Source organism: Trichoderma atroviride, chromosome 3 (assembly GCF_020647795.1).
Source record: "Trichoderma atroviride chromosome 3, complete sequence".
Taxonomy (NCBI): domain Eukaryota; kingdom Fungi; phylum Ascomycota; class Sordariomycetes; order Hypocreales; family Hypocreaceae; genus Trichoderma; species Trichoderma atroviride.
The window spans coordinates 1,431,001-1,451,275 of record NC_089402.1 but is presented as its reverse complement, the minus strand read 5'-3'; the positions used below and the strand labels follow the sequence as shown (position 1 = coordinate 1,451,275).

The 20,275-nt window shown below is 49.1% G+C and overlaps 8 protein-coding genes and 1 non-coding gene across 9 annotated transcripts; 8 read left to right on the top strand and 1 right to left on the bottom strand.

The window, feature by feature from the left end:
* The first annotated feature begins 3,015 nt into the window (after window positions 1–3,015).
* Window positions 3,016–3,926, top strand: TrAtP1_005698 (uncharacterized protein). Its single transcript, XM_066112822.1, has one exon. It carries the CDS (start codon window positions 3,341–3,343, stop codon window positions 3,836–3,838), a length of 498 nt encoding a protein of 165 aa, XP_065968908.1. The 5' UTR covers window positions 3,016–3,340; the 3' UTR covers window positions 3,839–3,926.
* A 231-nt stretch (window positions 3,927–4,157) lies between these two features.
* TrAtP1_005697 (uncharacterized protein) lies at window positions 4,158–4,865 on the top strand (the record flags this gene model as incomplete). The annotated part of the gene is made up of 1 exon (XM_014089125.2): window positions 4,158–4,865. The coding sequence occupies one exon, from the start codon at window positions 4,158–4,160 to the stop codon at window positions 4,863–4,865; it is 708 nt and encodes a 235-aa protein (XP_013944600.2).
* A 425-nt stretch (window positions 4,866–5,290) lies between these two features.
* On the bottom strand, window positions 5,291–7,198 carry TrAtP1_005696 (uncharacterized protein). Its single transcript, XM_014089126.2, has one exon. It carries the CDS (start codon window positions 7,017–7,019, stop codon window positions 5,547–5,549), a length of 1,473 nt encoding a protein of 490 aa, XP_013944601.2. The 5' UTR covers window positions 7,020–7,198; the 3' UTR covers window positions 5,291–5,546.
* A 1,521-nt stretch (window positions 7,199–8,719) lies between these two features.
* On the top strand, window positions 8,720–10,375 carry TrAtP1_005695 (uncharacterized protein; the record flags this gene model as incomplete). Its single annotated transcript, XM_066112821.1, has 1 exon — window positions 8,720–10,375. One exon carries the CDS (start codon window positions 8,720–8,722, stop codon window positions 10,373–10,375), a length of 1,656 nt encoding a protein of 551 aa, XP_065968907.1.
* Window positions 10,376–10,773: 398 nt separating this feature from the next.
* On the top strand, window positions 10,774–10,882 carry TrAtP1_005694. The gene has a single exon. It is a non-coding gene; the product is annotated as a tRNA-Met (tRNA).
* Window positions 10,883–12,310: 1,428 nt separating this feature from the next.
* Window positions 12,311–13,801, top strand: TrAtP1_005693 (uncharacterized protein; the record flags this gene model as incomplete). The annotated part of the gene is made up of 2 exons (XM_014089129.2): window positions 12,311–12,804; window positions 12,862–13,801. 2 exons carry the CDS (start codon window positions 12,311–12,313, stop codon window positions 13,799–13,801), a joined length of 1,434 nt encoding a protein of 477 aa, XP_013944604.2.
* Window positions 13,802–14,051: 250 nt separating this feature from the next.
* Window positions 14,052–14,591, top strand: TrAtP1_005692 (uncharacterized protein; the record flags this gene model as incomplete). Its single annotated transcript, XM_066112820.1, has 1 exon — window positions 14,052–14,591. The coding sequence occupies one exon, from the start codon at window positions 14,052–14,054 to the stop codon at window positions 14,589–14,591; it is 540 nt and encodes a 179-aa protein (XP_065968906.1).
* A 977-nt stretch (window positions 14,592–15,568) lies between these two features.
* TrAtP1_005691 (uncharacterized protein) lies at window positions 15,569–16,735 on the top strand (the record flags this gene model as incomplete). Its single annotated transcript, XM_014089130.2, has 1 exon — window positions 15,569–16,735. One exon carries the CDS (start codon window positions 15,569–15,571, stop codon window positions 16,733–16,735), a length of 1,167 nt encoding a protein of 388 aa, XP_013944605.2.
* Window positions 16,736–17,129: 394 nt separating this feature from the next.
* On the top strand, window positions 17,130–17,711 carry TrAtP1_005690 (uncharacterized protein; the record flags this gene model as incomplete). Its single annotated transcript, XM_014089131.2, has 2 exons — window positions 17,130–17,207; window positions 17,289–17,711. The coding sequence occupies 2 exons, from the start codon at window positions 17,130–17,132 to the stop codon at window positions 17,709–17,711; spliced, it is 501 nt and encodes a 166-aa protein (XP_013944606.2).
* Window positions 17,712–20,275: the final 2,564 nt, after the last annotated feature.

Below are 20,275 nucleotides of genomic sequence, written 5' to 3'. Positions count from 1 at the left end.
GTCTGTAGAGACTCCACTCATTCCACTCATGGACACGTGCTGCATTAAGCATATGCCCCATGGCATTAAGCGTTTTCTACATAAACCTTGGTGCCTGACATGATGAATTAGCGCACGCACTGCTCTGTAGATATCGTGTAGGCTACGGGACGTGGGCGAATTCGATACCTGATGTCGGTTATTCGGTAGTTCGCAGAGGGTTCTGAGGCTGCCGCCGTTGAAAGTAGACGCTCCCGCTTTGGAATCAACCTGGTAGCAACTTGGTCAGCTTCGTCAGCTTCATTGTCGGGTAATTTCGTTGTCGGCCTCAGCATAAGAGAGATGTCACCTGCAGTACTAATTCCTATTCCGAAGCAAAGACGAAGAGGCTGCAGTTGAATTCTCGGGATACATGTACTTATTTGATTAGTGAACCACCACTAGAGCAAGGCCTCGAGATCAGGAGGAGCGGGGTGGCCACTACCTTGGATCTAGACTCGAAATTGATATAAATTCTTAGTTTCTGCCTCTAAGCGCCTACAGTACAACTATACAAACGGACATGTGTAGGTACAGGGCAATCTAAACTGGTAGGACTTACCTAGCATCTATGTAATATAGATTACTACAGTATATCCCTCTTAATCCTCTTCCAAAGTATATCAAGATGCTTACGTCATGCAGCCGCGGGAAGCTCCCGAGGCTCAAGCATCACTCATCGCCGTTATAGGTAATTTTTGGCAATTCTGGGCATCTACTGTTAGTTGGTTATTGACATGTGGGGGGAAGCTACTGTACGTCCATACGAAGTGCTCTATAGGTACGGCTAAGGGATGGCTGCTACTATAGCGGTTTACAAGTATACTTGGATACGTATATCACGTCGCGGGCAATCATGTAAACTGTCAAGCTGCGGAAGATGGATGCCGCCTTTTTTTTTTTTGTTGGGAGATGCGATGAAGATACGGAGCCGCGGCATAATCAATTGCCCCGGGGCAATGACAACCACATGAAAGAATACACGTATGTGTTACAGTAGTCGTGTAACAAAGTGTTGGCTCTCTTCAGATATAGCGAGGGGCTCGTCAAGGAGCACTAACTCCGCAGTTCGTCCGGACTCGGCTAATACCCGAGACAAGTGATCGACTCGACTAATAACGTGCTCTATCACGAAATAGGCAAATGAGCCGACGGGAGATTTCACCGCATCTTGATACCAGCAAGCTAGATGCCTTCTTCAATATCGCTCCAGCCGCCGCCGTCTTCTTGAGCCAAGATACCCCTTTAACTTTGCGGACAACAGGTTCCTGGTGCGTATTCGTCTTGTTCTCCGGCTTCCAAGACATGATACAAATGCCGGCGAAATCTTGATCGTGCACGCCCCAGCAACCCACTATGGTCTTCGACAGCGTATCTCATGACTCGGTTGCTGCGCACGTTGACACGTTGGCAATTTGATATGTACTTGTTACTTGCTCAACGTTTTATATGGAGCAAATAAGGGGGATTGTGTTCAAAGAGTGATAGCAACACGAAGAGTCGGGCTTTATTATGAGGCCTTTTCACAGCTTCACACATGGCACAATCAGATGTGGTTTTCCTTGAATCCAGATGTATCACAGACTAGCTCAATACACTGAGCACTGGGCTCAGTCTTCAGCATGACGAGTACCGCAGCCCCTTGTCGCAGACTCACTTACACCGGGTGCCCGTACCTTGCATCTCACATCCCTAATGCAGCATAGCAATCTGGCCTCAACTTGGTTATCAATTCTCGGCTTCAACGACAACAGCTCCACCACTTTGCAGCCAGATGTGCCCCATGATGGCAATTGCTGAAATGTGGAACGGCAGCTGAATGGTCTACTGTATGCATGGCCGATCCGCATAGACACAGCTCGATGCGCGACATGAGCTGATACGTGCTGTGGCAGCTGAATGATACCAATTAGGAATGCATCATATATGCGAGGCGTAGAATAACAGCTGATGTGAGCCAAATTGACACACCCAAAATAACTCTGTTCGACCAGGTATATGGATATACTGCGGTTATGTCAGTTTACAAAGCTGGTGAAAGGAAGCCTCGCCCATATTCTACTCTGGTCGTGCGTAGGTATCGAGTTTGGTAAAGCATGTTGTTGGTAGCTATATGGCTCTTTCATCTGACACATACCAAATAACTGTTCGACTCCCATATGTTTGCAACGCAGAATAGTGAGAAAATCTACATTTATCAACTTACGGACTATTCAAGTATAAATGATTGAATCTTGTCCGCGGACTCCGAAACTAGACCTGCAGAGCGCAAATGTAACCGCAAACGTCCCAATGTAGAAGCTGGCAAGGCGAAATGACGATTGCACCAAAGAACCAGGGCCTTGGCATTCGGGTTGTATCCCTTTTGAGATTGGCACTCCATAGAGCATTAAGCTTAATACTGTTTTTAAATGCCAATAGACTATACACGCTCGACATTATATTCAAGAGTATCAACGTTGACTTACTAACAACCATCTAGGTATATAGCCACCAGTGTTGAGGGCTGATACCATCACCAGCACCACGTGCTATATACCATCAGGAACGCATCTATAAAACTTACTAAGTTTTCGAAAGAGTAAAAATTGTCATGGCATCACATTCCCCGCGCCTCGTGTTCTCGCCAGCTCTCTCCTCTCCTCCAGCGTTTCATTGCATGAATCACCTCTCCAAACTGCCGACACTCCTCCAGCAAAACGACAATGTGATTCGTCTTCCCCGCACGAAACTCTTACTCGTCAACGTTTACTTTTAGACTTAAAAAGTAGCGTGCAGGGGTCGAGAAACAACATCCTGGGGTAAAATACCTTGGCGATCACTTCCGTAACCAAAGAGGGTAATCCTTGCCCGGCTGCCAATTGGTGCTGCTGTGCTGATGAATCACCCGGCCATACTAGTGAAGTGATCAATATACAACACACCTTCAATGGACTTTGAGGGAAGCATTTCTCGGCCGCGGCACCTAAAAGAGGAAACCGGTGCATCTTTTCACATGTCCTTTTGGCGATGGTACAGATGCTAGTGCCTGAGTGAAGAGAGAAATTACGACCGCGGCTGCCAGTTTAGGTCACGAGGAATGAAGCATGGCATTGCATTGCATTAGACTCAAAAGCAATGAAAGAAGCACGACTATACGGCTCAGTATACTCTGAAAGGCGAGACCAGTCAGCAGCATGGAGGCGGCCGCTCTAGTCTGACGTTTGATCTATATATAAGCATCACCAGCTCCCGAGTGACGAACAGATGCTTCTCGATAAACTCTTATACCTTGCCAAGAACTGCTGCTACAAAAGCTGGATAGAGAGTCAAATCTTCGGCCATGCTTCGCAACTCCATCGCCGCCCTGGCCGGCCTGCTAGGCGCCACGTCCGCCTTTGAATTCTACACCTTTGACGGCCCCGGCTCGCCATCGTGCCACAACGTCGTCGAGGTCCACAACGCAACCAGCGTCGCCGAGATGGCCTCGCTCGTCAAAGACGCCGCCCGCCGCGGCCTGCAGGTGCGTGCCGGCGGCAAAGGCCACATGTGGTACGACACGCAGTGCTCCGACGACGCGACCGTCATCATCCGCACCGAGTTTGTCAATGGCATCTCCGACTTTGACCTCGAGGGCGGCAGCGTCGTGGTCGAGGGCGGCGTGACTTTCTTCCAGCTCGCCGAGTATCTGCACGAACGGGGCGCCAACATCGGCACGGGCTTGGTGAACTGGAACATTACGCTTGGGGGGGAGTATCGCCATGGGTGCGCATCGGACTTCGCTGAGGGAGGATGCCGTGGTGGTTGGCGGCGTGCTGGCGCTGGACATTATAGACGGTAACGGAGATGTGCGACAGGTAGGGCGGGATGAGAGCAGTGAGGAGTGGCTTGCTGCGTCGACGTCGTTGGGCTTGCTGGGGATTATTGCGCGGATCAAGATGCAAATCTTCCCAGAGACCAAAGTCTACGCCATGCAAACGACGTTGGTTCTCCTTTTTTTTTTTTATTCTGGAACGTGACTCTCAAGTTGTATAGCTAACAGTCTTCCAGTCTTCAAGAGAATGATGTTCTCAACGGCGACATTTACAAGTTAATCTCGCCATATCTAACAGCCAATTTCTGGGCAAGTCCAACACCAAAGCCATCTGAGTTTTAATAAAATGAAACAAGTACTCATACTTGTTCTCATGCAGTGGTGGCCCTCCCAGCACAAATTCCACTGGCGCACCTACGACATCGTTCCCACAAACACCAGCAGCCAGCTCGGCTTCCAGTCCACATTCTCCGTCACGGCCCTCGAAGCAGGCGCCGCCGTCGTCCTCCTCAACAGCGGCAAATACAGCTCCATCCCCAACCTCGCCGCCGAAGGCATCTTCTTCGGGCTCTGGGACAAGCCAAACTTCCACGACAAGGTCACCGACGCCGAAATCACCGACTGGCCCGTCTACGGCTGGAACTACGACGTGCTGATTGGCGGCCTGTATCCCGGGCAGAAGCCCGAGTGGGAGTACGGGCTCAAGGGGTACACGCTCGAGCTGGCCTTTCCCGTGACGAGGGCAAACGAGGTGCTGAAGCGGATTCGCGCCCTCTTCGATGCCGAAACGGCAAAGGGGATGCCCATGGCGTCGACGTACCGGAGCGGCATCAACATCAAGTTTGGCAAGGCGCACTTTGATCTTCTTGGCCAGGTCACGACGGATACTGCCGATGGGCAGGACTGGAGCAAAGGCGCCATCATGTTTGATTTTCCTTCTTTCCGACCCAGTCTTGGAGATGAGAAGCGATACAACGAGGCATTCTGTAAGCAAAAGCTCATTTTCACCGAGAGAAGAGAGAGAGGGAGAAATGGGAGAAGAAGAAAATCATGACAACGCTAACTGCTTTTGTGTTTTTTCCATCTTGTAGACATCAATTTGGCCAACACGTTGGTTGACGAGTTCCCATGCCGGCCTCACTGGACGAAGAATACCCGTGACGTCTTCAAGCGCGCAGTCAAAAACTTGGATCCAAGTGTAAGTTGAAGGTCCTCCCTTTTACAGAGCTTCCCATCTGGTTTATTCTCTCTCCTTCTTTCCTCCTTGGTGGCTGACTGGAGTTCCTAGTATCTCTCTCGCTTTAAAGCTGTGCGGCAAAAGTTCGATCCCAAGGGCACCTATCGCAGCGTTGTCGGTGAAATCATCGGCATGTATGACTGAAGGGAGTGAAAGATTGTATACGAATCACACACTGCTGTACATGAAAGAAACGCACAGTTTGTACAAAAAAGGCATAGTAGAGAAATATCAATTTTTTATTCCATGGAATGTATTAGACGAGCACAGTCTTGGTATCATTAAGCAGTATTCCATCGACAAAGGGAGAAAGAGACAAAAGACATGTTTCTATATCAATGAACAGAAAGAGAACAAAAGAGTCAGGGGTATCAATCACACAGGCTGACAAAGCTCTGTAATTAGACATATCCAACATGTCGCACATTAATCGTCCCCCCCCAACACAATATGAACAAGCAAGGCGAAGATCGCCTATAATTCGCAAATTGCATGTGCTCATTTCGTCACGGGGATATAAGCCTTGTTGCCAATGGCCTTGTCCCACATCGTCGCGAGAATGCCACGCACAGGCCTGCGCTTGCCTGCGCCCGTGTCCATGTCAGCCTTGAGCTTGTCATAGACAGAGGGCAGCGTCTCAGCCTTGTACTTCTTGCGCATTTCGTCGTAGACATCCTTGCGGTAGATGAGCCAAAACTCGTCCTCGGTATAGTATGTTCGGGCATACAGGAGCTTGGCTCCCATGAGTTCGGCGCTGCGCAGCTCTAGCTTGCGGTTGAGCTCGTAAAAGGCCTTGGGGTCACGAGGTCCGCGGCCGTAGACACCAACGGCGAAAATACGCTGGTCCGAGACTTCATCGACACGGGCGTTGAAACGAGATGTCAGACCAATCTCCCTAGGAGCCTTGCATGGAGCCAGGAAGATTTGCAGCTCCGGCAGCGTGTCGTTGACAAAGGCAATGAACTCCTTGACAGTGCTAGCCGGAATACCAAAATCTTGCACGACATACTCGTTGGCAAGGCCGGACTTGTGCAGCGCGTGGTAGCAGGTACGGCTATCGAGGAAGGGGTCGGCCAGGCGGCGAGTAATGGCATTCTCAGGCACGTGGAAATGCTTAAAGGCAAGCTTGCCGCCCCAGAAAGCACCGTGGTCGTAGCGGAAGAGATAGTCGGGAGTATACATGTAGAGATCCGCGGGCTTGTCCGCCGTAGGCTGCTTCTTGATGGCAGCTTCAATAGTGTCGGCAAACCAGTGCACCTCCATCTTTTTAAGAGGGAATTTGCCTTTGGGCAGCGTCTTGATAAACCGTCCGAACATGACGACAATTACGCCCCTGCGGAAGTAGACGCCATCGATGAAGTGAATTGACTCGTCTTTGGCGGCTTCCTCAAAGAGGTCGTGGGCCTTGGCAACGTCGTCGACCAGCTGGACGTCCAGCTGAACAAACTGAGTGGCCGGAATCAGCTCAATGGTGAGCAGGGTAACAATACCAAAGGTCCCCAGGCTGCCTGCAGCATGCTCGAGCAGGTCTGCGTTGTGCTCGCGATTGGCCTTTTCCAGCGTGCCGTCGCCAAGCACAATCTCAATCTCGGACACGGTGTTGTTGAAGAGACCATAGCGGTACATGCTGCTCTCACCGGAAAAGCCAGAGTAGCCGCCGCCAGCGGTGATGCCCTTGAACTCCATCACAATCTTGGGAATAACTCCATGTTTGAGCGTGTGAGCAGCCAGCGCATCCATGGGCACCTTGGGCTCGGCCTGCACGGTCATGGTCTCCAGGTTGACGGGGAAGATCCGGTCCATGCTGCTGGTGTCGACAATGGCATCGGCCTTGAAGGACAGCGGACGCGTAGAGCTGGTGGAGCCATGGTAGACCCGGAATTGCTTCTTGTTGTCGTAGAAGTGCTTGACTTGCTCCTGGATCTTGGCAACAGCAGTGTTGTGCTCCTCGAGAAGCTTTGCGGGATTCATTTTGTCTGGCGATTTGGGGGGTATCAATACATCAACAAGTAAAGCAAATAAAGACAGTAACGGCAATAAGAAGCCGAGAATTATGAGGACGCAGTAGAAATGCTGAAATTAGCAAAAGCAAACGACTCAATGCCCAACGACGCCCTCGCCACGCAGAGTCGGGATCGGTTGAAGTATGTAAGAGAGAGAAAAACAGGGAATCGCCGGAGCTCTGCCTGCTGTGACAACGGTGACGTCCCGTCTCGGCACATCAGCGAGCAGCTGCCGTTCCGGCAAATTAGGGGGGGGCTGGGGCTGCTGACGTTTGGTGCTCAGCCCCTACCTTCGCTGGAGCATCCGCTGGAGCATTGGCTGATGGTGGTTTTAGCTTGATGGCAGGTTGGCGGTCGAACCACCTGAGCGTCAATCTCCCGCGCCATTCCAGGTGAGACAAAGGCGTGAGACTGGATAGCTCGGCATGAGGCACTAGCACCGCTTTGACATGAATGCAAATTCCTTCTCTACTAGCCTGATCCTGGTCTTCTTTGTTGTGTTCAAAGCAGTTCATTTGTCCATGATTTTGAGGCAGCCCACGCAGCCCCACGCACCCAGCTTCTCAAATTGCATCAACATCAAATGCGCCACTAGCAAAAGTGGCCGCCTTTGCTTGGAGCTTCCGCCAATCGGTTCCTTTGCCCTGTCCGACTCCCCGTCTTGCTCAGCGCTTGAGCCGCCCTGCGATCCTGCAACTCACGGTTTAGCCCCAACCTGCTTGCGAACATGCGGAGAGCGGCGCTCTAAGCTTAAAAGAAAATTCAGCCACAGGCACAGAATTGCAAGAGGTCCTTTGTTGTCTAAAGCTGGTTGGTTCCGAAGGCGTCAATATTCTAGTGCTTCTCTGTGGTCCCCTCCCCGTAGTGTTGGGCCAAAGTACAGTGTGGTGCTTCATGCAATATTTGACAAAGGCACATCTCCTCGGACTGTTTTTTTTTTTTTTTTTTTTTTTTTTTTTTTTTTTTCATCCACGGCATGTGACTTGTATTGCATATTGAAGACGGTTTCTTTCATTTTCCATCATTTGCACCGGGAATGAGTTCTCATGACTTGCTCCGTGTGTTTTCTCTTACATGGTCAAGTTTGTCAATCTTTCTGTGCACAATCCAAACTATTACCAAAGACACACCGTGCCTTGGTACTTCCAAAAAACCATAACAGCTGGTTCTCCCTCTATATATTCATAGCCCGGATGCCTATTATCTGTCTCGTAATGAGTGGAGGAGTTGGTCATAGTTGTATCGAGAACCGCCTTGTTCTAGGGTAGATTTCACGATGCGCATTTGTGTGAGCTACATGTACTAGCTAGAGGCCACTACGACGGATGTCTATGCAGCGAGTCTTTAGAAAGACAATTTAGTCGCTAAACTATCTCTGTTAATAAAAAAGATTAAAAACAAGGCGTCAAGCCGAATAAGTTATAGGCACACTGGTGCTCCTTTGAACTATGTGCCGTCTGTGTATGCGCTCATATCTGCAATGTTCACATGTTCGCATGGTGAAGCTTGGTGGCGCCTAATCGCTGCTATCGATAACAGTGGGTCTGGCGCGATACTGGGTTATGTCGAGCCTCAAAAGCTCAAGCTCGCGTGGTTCAGCTGCCAACTTTTGCGACAGCTACGGCTAAAGGCAACATATAAAGGAGGCTTCATCACACACGGTCGGCCATGTCGTCGATTTACAACCTTGAGCCACAGCCTACGGCCTCAGCGGTCCTGCACACAACCCTGGGAGAAATCCACGTCGAGCTCTTCGCCAAGCAGACACCACTGACGTGCCGCAATTTTCTTCAGCACTGTCTCGACGGCTATTACGATGGCACAATCTTCCATCGGCTCGTTCCAAACTTCATCGTGCAAGGTGGTGACCCCACAGGAACTGGAAATGGCGGCGAATCAATCTACGACGGAGGTGCCTTTGGCGGCGACCTGGATCCTTGGCCCATGGACCAGAGACATGGGCAGAACGCAGGACCCAATGGCATCAACTTTAGAGACGAATTTCACTCCCGACTGAAGATCAACCGACGCGGCATCCTGGCCATGGCCAACGAAGGAAAACCAGACACGAACGGAAGTCAATTCTTCTTTACACTAGACAAGGCAGAGGAGCTGAATGGCAAGAACACAATGTTTGGCAGGGTTGCCGGAGACACAATTTACAACTTGGCAAAGATTGGTGAATCAGAAGTGGATCAAACGACCGACCGACCGCTATATCCTGTCAAGATTGAGCGGGTGGAAATCTTGGTTAACCCCTTTGGCGATATGATAAAGCGATCGAGGGTGGCGCAAACACAGGAAAAGCCAAAAGCAGAGAAAGAGAAGAAGAAGAAAAGGAAAGGCGGAAAGCAGCTACTCAGCTTTGGGGATGAAGAGGGCGACGAGGACGTGCCTGTCTTTAAAAAGGCCAAGTTTGACTCAAGGATAGTCATGGCAGAGGAGGAAGAGACTCCTGCTCCCAAAGAGAAGAGCTCAGAATCAAAACCTTCTAAACCAAAGGCCGCGGATAAGCAAGAAAGTGAGACTCGGGTGACCCGTGATAAGCAAGCCGAACCGGCTGCTGAAAACAAGGAGGATGATGAAATGGAAGAGGAGAGACCAATGGATATTCCCCTACGCAAGAGACATAAGGAACCGTCGCCTGAGCTATCACCCGAGCCAGAGCTGGCCAAGGAAAAGAGTGCATTAGAAAGGGCCAATGAAGAGCTAGCCGCTCTAAAGGCATCAATGAGGAGGACAGTCCATTCGGAGCAACCAGTCAAGGAAAAGAAAAGATCAGCATTAGAAACAATGATACCCGAAACATCCATACGAGGAAGAAAAAGGCGGCCGGGTGGTAATAATACAACAGCAAGCGAAGAACAGACATCTCTTCGCCTGCTAAAGGCCTTTCAAGCGAAGCTTGAAAAGGCCCCGCCATCAAAAGAGATGCCTGCAGAAGCGCCCGTCAGTCATGAGGAGGGCGAGGTGGATCTGCCCTTGCCGGATGAAGAAGCAGAACTATGTGATTTGCACTTTATTGCAAATTGTCAAAGCTGCACGTCGTGGGACAAACAGGGCAAGGAGGATAGTGACGACGAAGGCTGGATGTCACACGCACTTTCGTTTGCGGCCGACAAGCTCGGCAAGGACCTCAGCAACCGTAGGAAGGCTGAAGAGGAGCTGGTCGTCATTGATCCGCGGGAGAAGGCTCGGACTCTGAAAGAGGAGAAACGGGCTGAGCGAGAGGCTCGATCTGGTGGATCTGGGAGGGCATGGGATCAAGCAAGGAATGCTCAGATGGCAAAAGCTTCTTCATTGGCTGGTAGAGGAGCGAAATGAAGGTTTAGATTCTATGGGACTCGCATAATGTAATGTTTCTTATTATTGATCCTTGGTTTTATGGCGTAGCGTATGGGTAATGCTTTAGCTTTTACTATGATTGCCATCATCTTCTACTTTTTGTATATAGTTGTATTGGAGAAATATAGCGGCAAGCATAGTTGGTTATGCTGAGTCTGGATCAAGACATTGGCTATATCCGATTGCAGCTCGGGAAACCCAAAGCCACCAATCTTCAACTGTGTGGTACCAAGCAGAGGCCACACGCTATCTTGGTTTCACTCTACATACAATGGGTCAGTATTACCTCTGATTGAGAAACAATCCAGCAAGGTTCGAGAGCTGCCGTCAGAGTTGAGGCTTCTGGTCAGGTTTAGCGACGTCGGGTCTTCAACAAGGTCTTCATGGCGCAGTTGGCTAGCGCGTCAGTCTCATATTAAAATCAATATGATCCAAGCATCAGTTTGGGCCATCTGAAGGTCGTGAGTTCGAGCCTCACTGAGGACATTGCTTTTTACTTTTTGCTCGGTTTTAATGAGCTCGCCATGTATCAATGCTATTCGTTATTTTTTTCAATGACGATTATACTCTAAAGAGCCGTAGGAACATTGCAAGAGATATCCATGTTTGGCAAACCCGTGGCTTCAAACATGCATAAATTCAGATCGAACCATTCTGATATCATGATTTTGTAATGAGCAAAACGGTCTGGACTTGGTGATATGCGCGATAAGGCCACTTTGGGTAATGATCTTCGTTTCTCATTGTGGGCTTTACTGCAAGCTCCATATAAGCTTTCAATTTTTTGACCAAAGTCGCTGTCCGAGCGTAAACCATCTGGTAGCAATTCTCAAGTAATAGCAAGCTAAGCCATGTTTGTGTGCTAGCTATGACATTAATCTCCTGCTCGAAAAGCTCCGGACTTGACTCCGCAATATCCATAAAGAAAGAACAAAGTTTGCTGTTTGTTCCGAGTCAACGGCTCATTTCTGGACCACTAGCACGGACAAGGCGGCTTATCATCACGTGTTGACAGCTTTATTTCGCTGAACCGCCTCTATCGCCTCGCGTGCTGATTGGCCGATCTGGCTAGACGCCGCGATGACATCCTTAGACCGCTGACCGAAGCCCACTCTTGTGAAAGTACTTTGTAATTGTGAAATCAAGCATTTTCTCAACCACGCCCGACATCCTGCCATCGCGCTGGGCTGATATCTCGGCTAGCCTAACGAACGAGCTGCCCGCTGCGCGCCTGCGCACGCTATACATCGCTAACCCCCCGCGTCCGGAAGCGAGCCTTCGCCGCAGCCGAACAGAATTTTCCCTCTCTTGATTGCGTTTGACGCAGCCCAGCTGAACCCGCCCAACGAGCGTCGCGCCAGCAAAATCCAGAGAGCTCGGATTGCCGCAGAGTATCAGGCGCCGAGGCACAGCGACCGCCAGAGAGGTGGTAGTTTTTTTTTTTTTTTTAATCCTCTAGGCTGCAATCGGTTGCCTAATTACTTGGACAACCGCGTGCCACGCCTGTACCATTTCCATATCCGCCCAGCTCATTGCTGCGGCCAGCGAATCCCACAGCCTTTCGCAACCGCCTTATCGATCTCGGCGTTGAATAATCAGCCAAGAAAGCCGACGTGTTCTCTCCCCGGGCCAAGGCCAGGCGCTAACTTCCTGCGCGCGCCCAGTTCCAGCCAGCTCACTGTTGCTGGATGCAGCAGTATATCGACCTGTTTTTCGAGATACTGCAGGCTGCTTATCTTGCCTTTGGGCTGCGGGCTCAGCACTGATCTAGGCATCATCCATCGGCTTTCGATATCGCGACTGGACCTCGTTTCATTTCCATAGGGAATTCCACCACTTCATCGTTTCTTCTCGCGCAATTCCTCGCTTCAGTAGCTCAGCGACCGGCTCCTACGCCGTCGTATATCCTTAGACATGTCTGCATCAAATTCCCGGAAGCGAGCAGCCCCCGGTGCGACGCCAGTCGTACCAATCCAGCGGAATGTGCCGCAATCACATCCAGCCGATCATAGTACTGGAGCGAACCCTATGATGCAATGGAATACCGCTGGCGGTGCGACCGAGCCGACCGACTACTTCAGTGCTGCCACGGCACACCGCGAGGATCCATATGGGCTTGCGCAAGCACAGCAGACATACCCCGCAGCCGTGAATGCGCCATCGAATTCACTTGCACGGCGACAAACGAACCGTGCTCTTGTTCCCACGAACCTAAGAGCTTCCTACGACCCTTCTTCGGACCAATGGAACGCTTTTGGCGATGACGGCCTCCTCGTTCCGCAGACCGCGACGGAGGGCAGGGTGGAGCAGGACAACGTGGAAGTTTTAGAAGAAATGGCCCAGAAGGCGAAGCGAGAAGCTCAGGCCAAGAGGAAACAGATTCCGCCATTCGTTCAAAAACTAAGCAGGTAAGCTTTTGCAACGGGACTCTTGGAAGCAACGCCACAAACTAATTCTTAAATCAGTTTCCTGGAAGAACGAAAAAATGAAGATTTAATTCGCTGGTCGGAAAAGGGCGACTCTTTTATAGTACTGGACGAGGATGAGTTTGCCAAGACACTGATTCCCGAGTTGTTTAAACACAATAATTATGCGTCTTTCGTGCGACAGCTCAACATGTATGGCTTCCACAAGTGCGTGGGGCTTTCAGACAACTCCATGAGAGCAAGTGAGCGCAAAAACAAGAGTCCAAGCGAGTACTCGAATCCATACTTTCGACGAGGCCACCCGAATCTTCTATGGCTTATAAATAAACCGAAGAGCGGTGGCAAATCGAAAAAGGGCAACAAGGGCCCGGACGGCGACGGAGATAGTGAAGAAGAAGTCATCCACGAAGATATCTTGGCTCATCAGGGTATCCCGTCGGCCAATAACACGAACCGATCTCTACCCGCCGCTGGGACTGATGCCAATCAGGCTCTCCCCAAGAAGGAGATGACATTGATCAAAGAGGAGCTACAGAAAGTGCGAGAGCAGCAGAAGCTGATTCTCGGAGCCATTAACCGTCTACAGCGAAACAACAACGACTTATACAATCAGGCGATGTTGTTTCAGAGCCAGCATGACCGGCATCAGAACTCGATTAATGCCATCCTCAATTTCCTAGCCAACGTCTTCAGAAAGACGTTGGAAGATCAGGGTAACCCGCAGAATGTCGGAGATATCATTTCTAGCATGATTGCCAATCAAGGCCAGCAGCCAACCCACCAAGGCAGTGTTGTTGATCTGGGAGATTTCTTCCAGGCACACCAACCTAGCACCGCCAGCTCAATGAGCGTTCCTACACCTAGAAAGACTCAGAAACTGCTCCCAGGAATCCCCCCTGGCCAACCAGCCATCAGTCCAGCCGAGCCGGTCGCCGTCGACCAGCAGCACACCGTATCTCCCAGTTGGGGCTCATCCTGAGATGGGGCATGTTACTGAGCTGCTCGATACGTCACCTTCGGATACGACACCAAACCTCAGGCAAGAACTCGAGGCCAATCCCCACGAACGAATGATGAAGATAATAAATGACCACAATGCGAGCAATCCCCTTGATTTACCAGACGCAACTCAACTAGTGAACAATGCTCCGAATACTTTGAGCAACGACCAGAGGAGCAAACTAGTCGACTTGATGGCATCACAGTCGACATCTTCTGCGGTGCCAAACATGCCTGCCGTGTCTGATCCTTTAGCCAAAAGACCTCCTGCCACTGCCGCGTCAGCCGTCCCTCCTCCAGCGCAAGGCGGTAGCCCCGTAGCGCCATCGCTCTCACCGATCATGCGGTCACCGACTATGCCGGCGCCATCCCTGCAACATATTAGCACGAACCAGACTGAACTCGAACAACTCAAACGACTACAGAATGAACAGGATGCAAAAATCCACGAGCTAAGCGACATCTTGGGGCCGCTGAGTCCAAATGGACACATTCCAGGCATAGACGATGGAAACGAAGCCTATTTCGACGCTCCACCCGTCGATTTGGACCAGTTCTTTGATAGCAACGCCTTTCTGAATGATGCTCACTTTGGAGACGGAAATGATTTCAATTTCAATATCGATGCTGATGGACTTCACAACGGCCTTGATATGGCTAACCACAAGTTTGATACTCCAAGTCCTGCGGGAACTGAGGAAATTCACCGAGATGACCTGGGGTTGAACGGTAGCCCTAATCACGGGAATAAGAGGCGGCGCATGGGTTGATGTTTTTCGGCGGTCGACTGCCCATGAACTTGAACATTTTGCTGCTCTGCGCAATATGGGGGGATTCTGGTAGCCCAATATGTTTTGGCCTAAATATTCCATGTGACGTGGCTCAAACTGGTTAAAACAAGCTGCCACGAAGGTGAAATACACACATGGTCTTGCTATCAATTGAATGCTCCCAGAAAGAGTTGCCGATATATATGCCACAGATTTATCAAAATCAACAGAGAAGGCCGCAACATAAAAGAGGCGAACCCGCGATGGGGCGAAATGGGGATACAAGGCATCTACTGGAGCAATGTTAAAGGACTAGCTTGTTTAATGAGGAGCCTCTCTTTCACATGAAACATATTCAAACAAAGACTTCACTTCGCGCTGCTATAAAAACAAAAAAGTTTCTGTCGCAGCATATTATTTGGCTTCATTCGATACGGGAGGAAGGAATTGGTAGAGGCGTTTCCACGGTGGGCTTACTGTTTTTCTTTTCTTTTAGCCAGCAGTGGCAATAGCTAGTATACAACGTACGAAGGGGGTTTCTTCTAAATAGACATTGTACGGAGTTTGGAAGCATACCGTTTCGAAACAAAGCCCAGAACAGAACAGAACAGAACAGAACCACATTATTTTCCCTTTCTTTTGTTCTTTCTCCAAAGCGGTAGCTATCGTTCAAAATTTGCAACCCGCTGCTCATTGGCGTTGAGCTTGAACACATGAGTATATGAATGGATATGACTTGGTATTGTGATGAATTTGGAAACTACAGAGAAAAATATGTCAGTCGTGTTCAGGAGAATTTCCGAGTGATGTTTCTGATCCTTTTTGGCTTTGTTTTGCATGTTTTCCTTGTCTGTTGACGATGCTACTATTTACAGGCCGCTCTAAATGGATTTAATAACTCGGCGGGAACTCCTGCGGCTGAGCTACTTGCTGATACCAGAAAATATTGAATAATTCTGTTTTTTTATACGATAGAGATGAGATACCTCTGCTGTTGTCACGGCTCTTCAGAGTCAATTTTTGCACCTCGATACAGCCCCAATAGTGCGCTTCAAGTCGTTCCCGATGAAGAGCCTCAAGGGGTTCCTACTGATGAGTCTCAAGTCATTACCAACGATGCGCCCCAATTCATTTCCGATGATGAGTCCCAAATCATTCCCAATGATGCGCCTCAAGTGATTCCCAGAGATGAGCCTCATTTCATTTCTGATGATGCACCGACTTTGAGAATATGCTTTGCAGCCATGGCCCAAGGAATCAGAGGAAGTCGGTGGAAGTGTCGAGAGTACCAGATCAGGTTTCAAAACTTGGTTACGTGGCGACATATATTTGATCATCTTGACACGCCGTCTGTACCGGATTCGGACTCTTTGGGTCAAGGAGATGAAAGTAGCAGCTACAACAATACAGAGCTTTATATGACGACAGCAGCGTATGGCGAAGAAGAAGCGTTTGAAGTAGAATGTGATGGAAAGATTGGCGATAGCAGGGCTGCCAAATCCGAGAGTCGCTGGTCGCTCTCAACTACGCTCTCGACTTTGTCCTTGGAGACTGTTCGCGCTTCTGCGAAGAGCCATTCTAAAAAGAAGACGTCGACCAAGACATCTCTACCTTCTGACTCTGTGCAAAAGATGCGCCTCAAGTCTAAACAGACAGACTCCTCGAAGCACTCACAACAACCTCCCACCTATACTCGGTCCCAACAGCAGCATGCATCATATAATAGTGCTGACGGTGCTGAAGAAGAGAAACGACGCCGCCATCAAGACGCACTTGAGCAGCTTGAAGCAAACAGCTTTCAACCACAATTGGGCACTCTCAAACATCAAGCATGGTCCAAGCTACGCATGCTTATCGCCAATGGCTTGGATGAAGAAGCAAGAGAATATTTTCCCAAAGTAGTGGAGGGGCAAGAGGCTCTTTTGCTGCCCATCGCACAGAAGAGAAATTCTTTTAAGGTGAATATGCAAAATATGAGAGCTTCGGATATCGAAGACGCGAAAGCCGCTTTGACGCAGATTGAATATTGGAAATGGAGGAATGTTGTCATCTTGGTCAGGGATGGAGATACGCCTCTGGAGCAGACAGAGTGGCGGATAATGGAGAAGCCGCTGGTGCTTGATTGGACATCCTCTTTCATTTGAAGAAACGAATCATCAGTCTATAGGTTGAGTAAAAGTTGGAGAGATGGATGAGAAAAAAGGGATATATAATGAGTGAATGTGATGTGTATGGAGAAAAGGCAGGTTGAGATGGAAGGCTGGTCATTAAGAGGTCTCCAACGGAGTAGAATCTAATACGTTTTAATTTTGATATATTTAAAAGCTAAATTATATAATTCAATAACTGAATTGATACTACTATCCAAATGGTAAAGCTTATTGCCAGAATAGCGATGCCTTGAATAAATTTGAAGTTATAGATTGTCTACCTTTAGAGCTGATTACCTAATCGGGCTTTAATCCATATGCCCATAGCACCGCAGCAATTCAGGACCTGAAATGTTGCAGCTTGATCAAACACAACTCACCAGCCACAATGTCCGTCACGCTTCACACGTCGCTTGGCGACATCAAGATTGAGGTCTTTTGCGAGAGCGTCCCCAAGACAGCAGAGGTATTTCTTTCCTCACATCCACCGCAGTTCACAAGCAATCGCCTTGCTCTTCAGCCGCTAACATGCAGTGCCTCGCAACAGAACTTCCTGGCTCTCTGCGCCTCCGGCTACTACGACCAGTCGCCCTTCCACCGCCTGATCCCCAAATTCATGGTGCAAACGGGAGCGCCCGCCAACCCGACAGCCGAGAACCCAAAGGGCGGCCAGTCGATCTGGGGCGGGCCCTTTGAAGACGAGATCCGGCCCGCGCTGAGACACAGCGGCAGGGGCTTCGTTTCCATGGCCAACAAAGGGCTTGGCACCAATGGCTCGCAATTCTTCATCACCTTGGACAAGGCGCCTCATCTTGATGGCTTGAATACCGTGTTTGGCAAGGTGATTGGCGACGAGGGCCTGGTGACGCTGGCCAAGATGGAAGCTGTTGAGGTGGATAAGAAGAATCGTCCGAAAGAGCCGTTTCGAATTGAAAAGGTGACGATACATGCGAACCCGCTGGCTGAATAGAGAGGAGCTGCGAATCCCGAGTCGTTTGGACAAGGGGCGGGAAAAAGAAACTATACGGAACGAGGCCGTAGTCGAGATCAGATGTTTCACCAACAAGAGCTCGGCTGCGGAAATCTTGCTTCTAATGGCGTAATGCAACGCTGGCCGAGGCCTTACGAAGCGAGCTTACACTACTTTGTAGCATTGGAAAAGTCGAAGAGTCTAGCATTCTTGCAAAGGTTCCAATTCTGTTTACCGTCGGAGGCATAGGAAGGTAAACTCTGGCCTATTGCTACAGAGTCTCAAAACTGAGAAGACGGTACGCCATGGAACCGGAAGCAGGGGAGGAGGATACGGGATTCAACGATGATCCCGGCAGATTGACAGACTTTTACATGAGAACTGGCAATGACATTCTCAGCGAGCGAGTCCGTCGCGCATTATACCTGAAATGTATATGCGCTATATGATATAGAATGATATGAGATAATAAGCAGTCAATTCATTAAACCTGACAAAAATGATAAGGCACTTGCAGCACATATGTGCTCTAGAATACAACCAGCTGGCACCAGAGCCGATCTCATAACCAAGTCAATATAGAGATGTGTTTAATAGAGGTTGAGAATTATTGTTGCGTAAACTGTACATATATATAGTATCTAGCTTGACTCAATTTGGCAGCAATACACCTTACATCTATGCAAGTAATGCATAGCTAACATGCAAGATGGACTTGATAGTGAGCGGTCTAAACGCCAACTACACAGCAACGGCCGACATACTCATCTCCGAGGTTTAGACCACGCGCTGAGTTGCAAATGAAGAGGAAGCAAAACCGCGAGCATTTGCTATGCATCGTTACTACAACGACAAGCAATTCATCCGAGGAGTAGTAGTTATACTATTTGCCCAATTCCAGGTTTGGGGGTGCTAATAATGTTGCCATATTCTCTCATCTGGGTAGTTTGGCGTTGATGCCGAGATATGTACCTCTAGGGCATACATAAAGCAAAGGTTCTTGATATACTGGCAGCTGTTTGTATTTTTTTTTTGTATCGCCTACTGAGAGGCCGTAATGCTATTATAATGTCTCCTTGGGCGTAAATTCTCGTATTCTTCTAGCAATAACTCCACATCATAGGTTCCATTGACTGCTATAGAACAAATCACATCCAGCTCAGCTATCCATCTTCTGACTTTGGTAGTATCTTTTTCCTGTTTACTCTTACATCTTTCTCATCGTCGACATCCTCTTTCTCATCAACATCAACCAAGCATACGTGACAGGAAGATAGACGCTGCCTAAGAATGCTCTTTGTCGTTGTTATAGCCGCAATTTGAACAAGACATGTAGTAAACAAACGTTTTTCGAGTATTCTGTACAGCGGTCCGCTGAGATCTTGGCACCTTGGAACTCCGAGTTTATGGCGTAGTCGCCACCATCGATTTCCTCTCGGTCAGTAATTTCTGATACCAATGTTTACACATCATATAGTACCACAAATGGTGTATTGAACTGGCAAGAGTAGTTGATCTTGGCAACGTCTGTCATGTTGACACCATCGCGAGCGAGCATAATTATGTATAAATAACAAGATAATCTGCGTGTGCAAGTCACAATGCCCATGGGGGTTGTAGAGGCAAGTATGAATGTTTTTCGGCATCTCTGAGTGCTTGGATCTTTTGGTGCCGCTGCCTTGCCGATTCGTCGCTGCTGGCTAAAAATTTGGCCGTAGTGATGCGGTGAAGCTTTGAATTTGCTCTTTATCTTGTAGATGTGTCCGTTGAGGCTTGTGGCGATGAGAACAAAACGATGCTTAAGCCGCTCGTCACGGTTGGGTCCTCGGCCGTCGTGCACCGACCTTAGGCCGGAGACTGGTACGGAATCGATCATGTCTAAAATCAAAGCCCCAGACGGGGTGATTTTAGATTTGGCGCTGGGCACTCTAGCAAATTGATAACATCGCCGTCGATCCGCTGCATAGCTGAGAAATGAGGGCGCTTGTGGCTGCCCATCGCACGTCGGGTCTCTATAGGTTCATGAGCTCTGCCATGCTGATATATGACCAGACTGCTTAGTGAAAGTCTGTTAGCAACTAGGCAATGCCAGACAAAGGAAACATCAAGTACGTACGTCAAGTTTCCGAGCAGAGCTCTGGGTTTCTTTATTCCATGGATTTCCTATAAAACCATTTGAGAACACCTTTCCGTTCTTCATCTATAAGTGTACGACCGGATAGTTATTTTGTAGCATATCGTTTTCAAGATTTGTTGTCTTTCTAAGTCATGTAATCTGTAGTGTCGGCGAGCATATTAAACGTCTCTCCATGTCAGTTTGTAAATACTCATCAACCCGGTAATCCAGTCTGGCAACTTGCATTCCGCTGAAAGCTGTCGAGCCTATTTAGTAAACACCCTGATGGTCGTGGAATGAGTCTTTGACCACCATGATGAACCAGCGTACTTGTTTGCTTTGTCCAAGGCGGTACAGGCGACCATGGACCCGCAGCAGCGCTTTAGCATTATGGCAGAGAGTTGTAGTAATTCCTATGCAGCACGAAGTGTGGAGGTTGATTCCTGTG

Bases quoted from the DNA above. Each gene is read 5' to 3' on its own strand.
- TrAtP1_005698 (XM_066112822.1), top strand. From the start codon at position 3,341: ATGCTTCGCAACTCCATCGCCGCCCTGGCCGGCCTGCTAGGCGCCACG.
- TrAtP1_005696 (XM_014089126.2), bottom strand. From the start codon at position 7,019: ATGAATCCCGCAAAGCTTCTCGAGGAGCACAACACTGCTGTTGCCAAG.